Genomic DNA, 3300 nt, shown 5'->3' with positions numbered 1-3300 from the left:
ATTTTTTTTTTTTTTTTTTTTTTGGGATTTACAAAGGAAAATGTCTGGGCCTGGGCTTTGGTTTACAGACTGGGCTTAACTCTGTGACCCACGACGGCAGCGCCAGACCAGTCGCAACGAACCCTGTTCCCACGGTCTCGCGCCAATTCCCTTCTAACCGACGAACCAGGTAACTCCAGGCTTGTAGATTTGTGGCGCACCCAACCCCCGGTCTCGCAGCAAGAGCGACAACGGCAGATCCCACGGTGTTCCCCACCACGTCTACCACAGGCGGCTACAGAGTTTAGACCCGACCACGAACGACGCATTTCCGAACGATCTTAGCGAAGTCGAATCTCTTCGAATACAAGCAAGGACCCAAACTTCTTTCAAGGATCAGTAAGTAATGTATTTTCTTCTATTTTGCAATGATTGTGGTGTTTTTCTTCATCTCCTTCGTTATTTTCGATTGTGAATGAATTCAGATTGTATATTGAACTACTAGAAAGATGCAGAATGAAGGCCAAGTTTGCATGGAGAAGTTGGTGTTGTTTTCTTATAGCTTTAATTCGTTTAAGGGAAAATTTGAGCAGACTAATATTTTTTGCCTTCTTGAAATGTATTTTGATTTTTCCTCACAAAAGATGAAAACTATTGTAAAGACTATGAGGAACCAACTTAAGTTCGAAAATTGGAAACTAAAAGCCAAAAACTAAATGGTTATCGAGACCTTAGGAATGAGAATGAGAATCCTTGAATGATGGATGATTTGGGAATGAGATGCATGTATTTGTATAACTAAGTCAACTTCTTGAGAAGGAATTGATAGAAGTGGTATGGAGTGGTAAAATTTTAATTCCTAATAAGATTATTGTCTCCTTATGGACCATTTTCTGTGAAGCTTCAAATTCTCCCGTTAAGATGTCATAGAGATGCTCAAATTGGATTGTGTTACGCAAAGAAAAAGGGACAGTTAACAACATTTGTTGTTCCATGGCCAGTTTAGTGGTGGATACTTGATTGATCAACAAAACAGAACTTTATTACTATCTTTTGGGGGCATGGTTTCAATTTTATGGTTTAGTTTTTGAAATGTTATCGCTGAAAAGAAACTAGAATCTTCTACTTCTTCTTCTTCCTCCTTTGAAAAGTTAGACATTTGGAGATGGTGGTTGAAAAAGGAAAATCGGATGCAGCAAACTGATGCTGCACCAAAAGAATTCTATAGTTACACACCTTTTGCAATTAATCTAAATTGGAGCATTTTCTCTTATTCTCCATGGAATGTTTTAGGATTTCTTCTTTACACATGGAGATGGAGTGTAGATTTTTTGTTTATTTTTGACAGACACTCTATTTAACTTTTCATTTCATCAGCAGCTTTCCCAATTCCCTGAACTTCTTGTTTATTTCAGAGATATGCTATTTCTTGGAACTGTTGTTGACTCTTTAGATTATTTAAATTATGCATTATAGATGCCTTGCCCCCTTGTACTTTATACTTCGTAATTTAGCTATTGCCCCCCCTTACAAAGATTGTTACGGTATTAAGGGTGCATTTGTAATTAGCTCAAAGGTTTGATAGCAAGGAGTTCGTTGTAAATAGAGTGAATGGGAGGAGAGGAAAGCAGAGAACTGTTTAATGGCATTAAGTTGACGTAATAATACTCAAGAGTGGAGTTATTGCATTCCCATCTTTCAATCCTATTTTAGCTTTCTGGTTTCTATCACGATCTTCCCAAGTAGCTGTGAAACTTTTTTTTCTTTTCTTTTTTTTTTTTTCTCGTGTTTTTACTATCCCTAAAGACATTTTAAAGGTCTTCCCGGTATGTGACACTCAGAAACGTTTAAAAAAGATGCAGTTAATGCAGCACATACCTGCTAGGATAATGTTGGAGCTTCTGAAAACTTTTTTTGCTAACCTTTCATTAGCAAAATTTGTTTGCATGGTGTATAAAGTTCTTGTGATTTATCAAATTCATCCTGGATTCTGTTATACAAATCTGGTTTAACATATTTTTCCTTTTTAGATGTGCATAAAGGATCTTCAGGGTTTTGTACATGAGGATTTCTCTGTGTTGATGTTATATGGCTCTGCATCATTTTCAGATCTGAACTAAGATCTTATAACCCTTGCAAGCTCTAGTGCAGTAGCTGATACTTTGGGTTGACAAAACATGACAGAAGTATTCAGTTACACAGCATGCAGACAGTTGTCTCAGATGATATTTGCAATCATCTTCTTTCACAGTTCTGAATATATGTTAGCAGTTGGAATTCATGGGAAATCCAACGTAACTCTAAAGTCCCTTCTGATAAGCAAAAACTATCTGTTGGCAATGATGTTATGTTTCTTAGAGTACTTCGTTGAAATTGTGTTGTGTCCCGGTCTTAAGGAATACTGGTGGGTTAGTCAGACAGGCCTTGCAATGGTTGTAGTTGGAGAAACAGTACGTAAACTGGCGATCGTAACTGCAGGTCGGTCATTTACACATCTGATTAAGATCTATCATGAGGACCATCACAAGCTGATTACTTATGGAGTCTATAGATTTATTCGTCATCCTGGATACAGCGGTTTCCTTGTGTGGGCAGTTGGCACTCAAATCATGCTCTGTAATCCCATTTCAACAATTGGATTTGCTGTTGTGGTTTGGCAATTCTTTGCTGAACGAATTCCATATGAAGAGTACTTCCTGAGACAGTTTTTTGGTCGCGAGTATGAGGAGTACGCGAATCAGGTACCTTCTGGAGTGCCATTCGTGAAATGAAGGTCGAATATTTGGAGTTGGAGTGATCATTGCATGGCTCTGCTCTTGAGGTATTGGAACTTTGCACCGGGAGTTGTTTTTGTGTTGTATATTAAGGCGCTTCTGACCGATGGTTTCTGGGATTGCATCTATGAGTGAAGTCTTGGGATCTACTTGTAACATTTTTGTCAATTATGATGGAAATATATATCATTTAAACTAATTGTGAGAATTTGGGTACTCGATTTATTCATTCTTGTTAAAGCAGTGGTTTCATCGAGCTTTTGTTCAGGCGATGGTAGGTAATTTCTGTACTTGAACTAAAAAACGTAAGAAAAAATAAACTTTCTAATTACTTTCTAGCAGTCTAATTCCGTTGTTAGTTAGTCCACCTTATGTGGCCTTCTGATCTCTAAGTTAAATATATATGAAATTTATTTGCATGTGTTGCATGTTGTCATATGTTGTCATATGTGATGATTGTATATGCATGTGTGTATGTAAAGTGGATTGTAAGACTTCATGTCTATTTATGAACGGATAGAAAAAAAAAAAAAAAAAAAAAAAAAAA

The 3300-nt window shown here is 37.1% G+C and overlaps 1 protein-coding gene across 1 annotated transcript; it reads left to right on the top strand.

Annotated features, from left to right (window-relative positions):
• The first annotated feature begins 164 nt into the window (after positions 1-164).
• LOC111460045 (protein-S-isoprenylcysteine O-methyltransferase B-like) lies at positions 165-3014 on the top strand. Its single transcript, XM_023103127.1, has 2 exons — positions 165-378; positions 2010-3014. Exon 2 carries the CDS (start codon positions 2157-2159, stop codon positions 2748-2750), a length of 594 nt encoding a protein of 197 aa, XP_022958895.1. The 5' UTR covers positions 165-378; positions 2010-2156; the 3' UTR covers positions 2751-3014.
• Positions 3015-3300: the final 286 nt, after the last annotated feature.

This window comes from Cucurbita moschata, unplaced genomic scaffold (genome assembly GCF_002738365.1).
Source record: "Cucurbita moschata cultivar Rifu unplaced genomic scaffold, Cmos_1.0 Cmo_Scf00023, whole genome shotgun sequence".
In the NCBI taxonomy this organism is placed as follows: Eukaryota; Viridiplantae; Streptophyta; class Magnoliopsida; order Cucurbitales; family Cucurbitaceae; genus Cucurbita; species Cucurbita moschata.
Note: the sequence above shows the minus strand (reverse complement) of the source record. Positions and strands in the feature narration are given on the sequence as shown.

What these genes read in the sequence shown, in the direction of transcription:
- LOC111460045 (XM_023103127.1), top strand. Translation starts at nt 2,157, where the DNA reads ATGACAGAAGTATTCAGTTACACAGCATGCAGACAGTTGTCTCAGATG.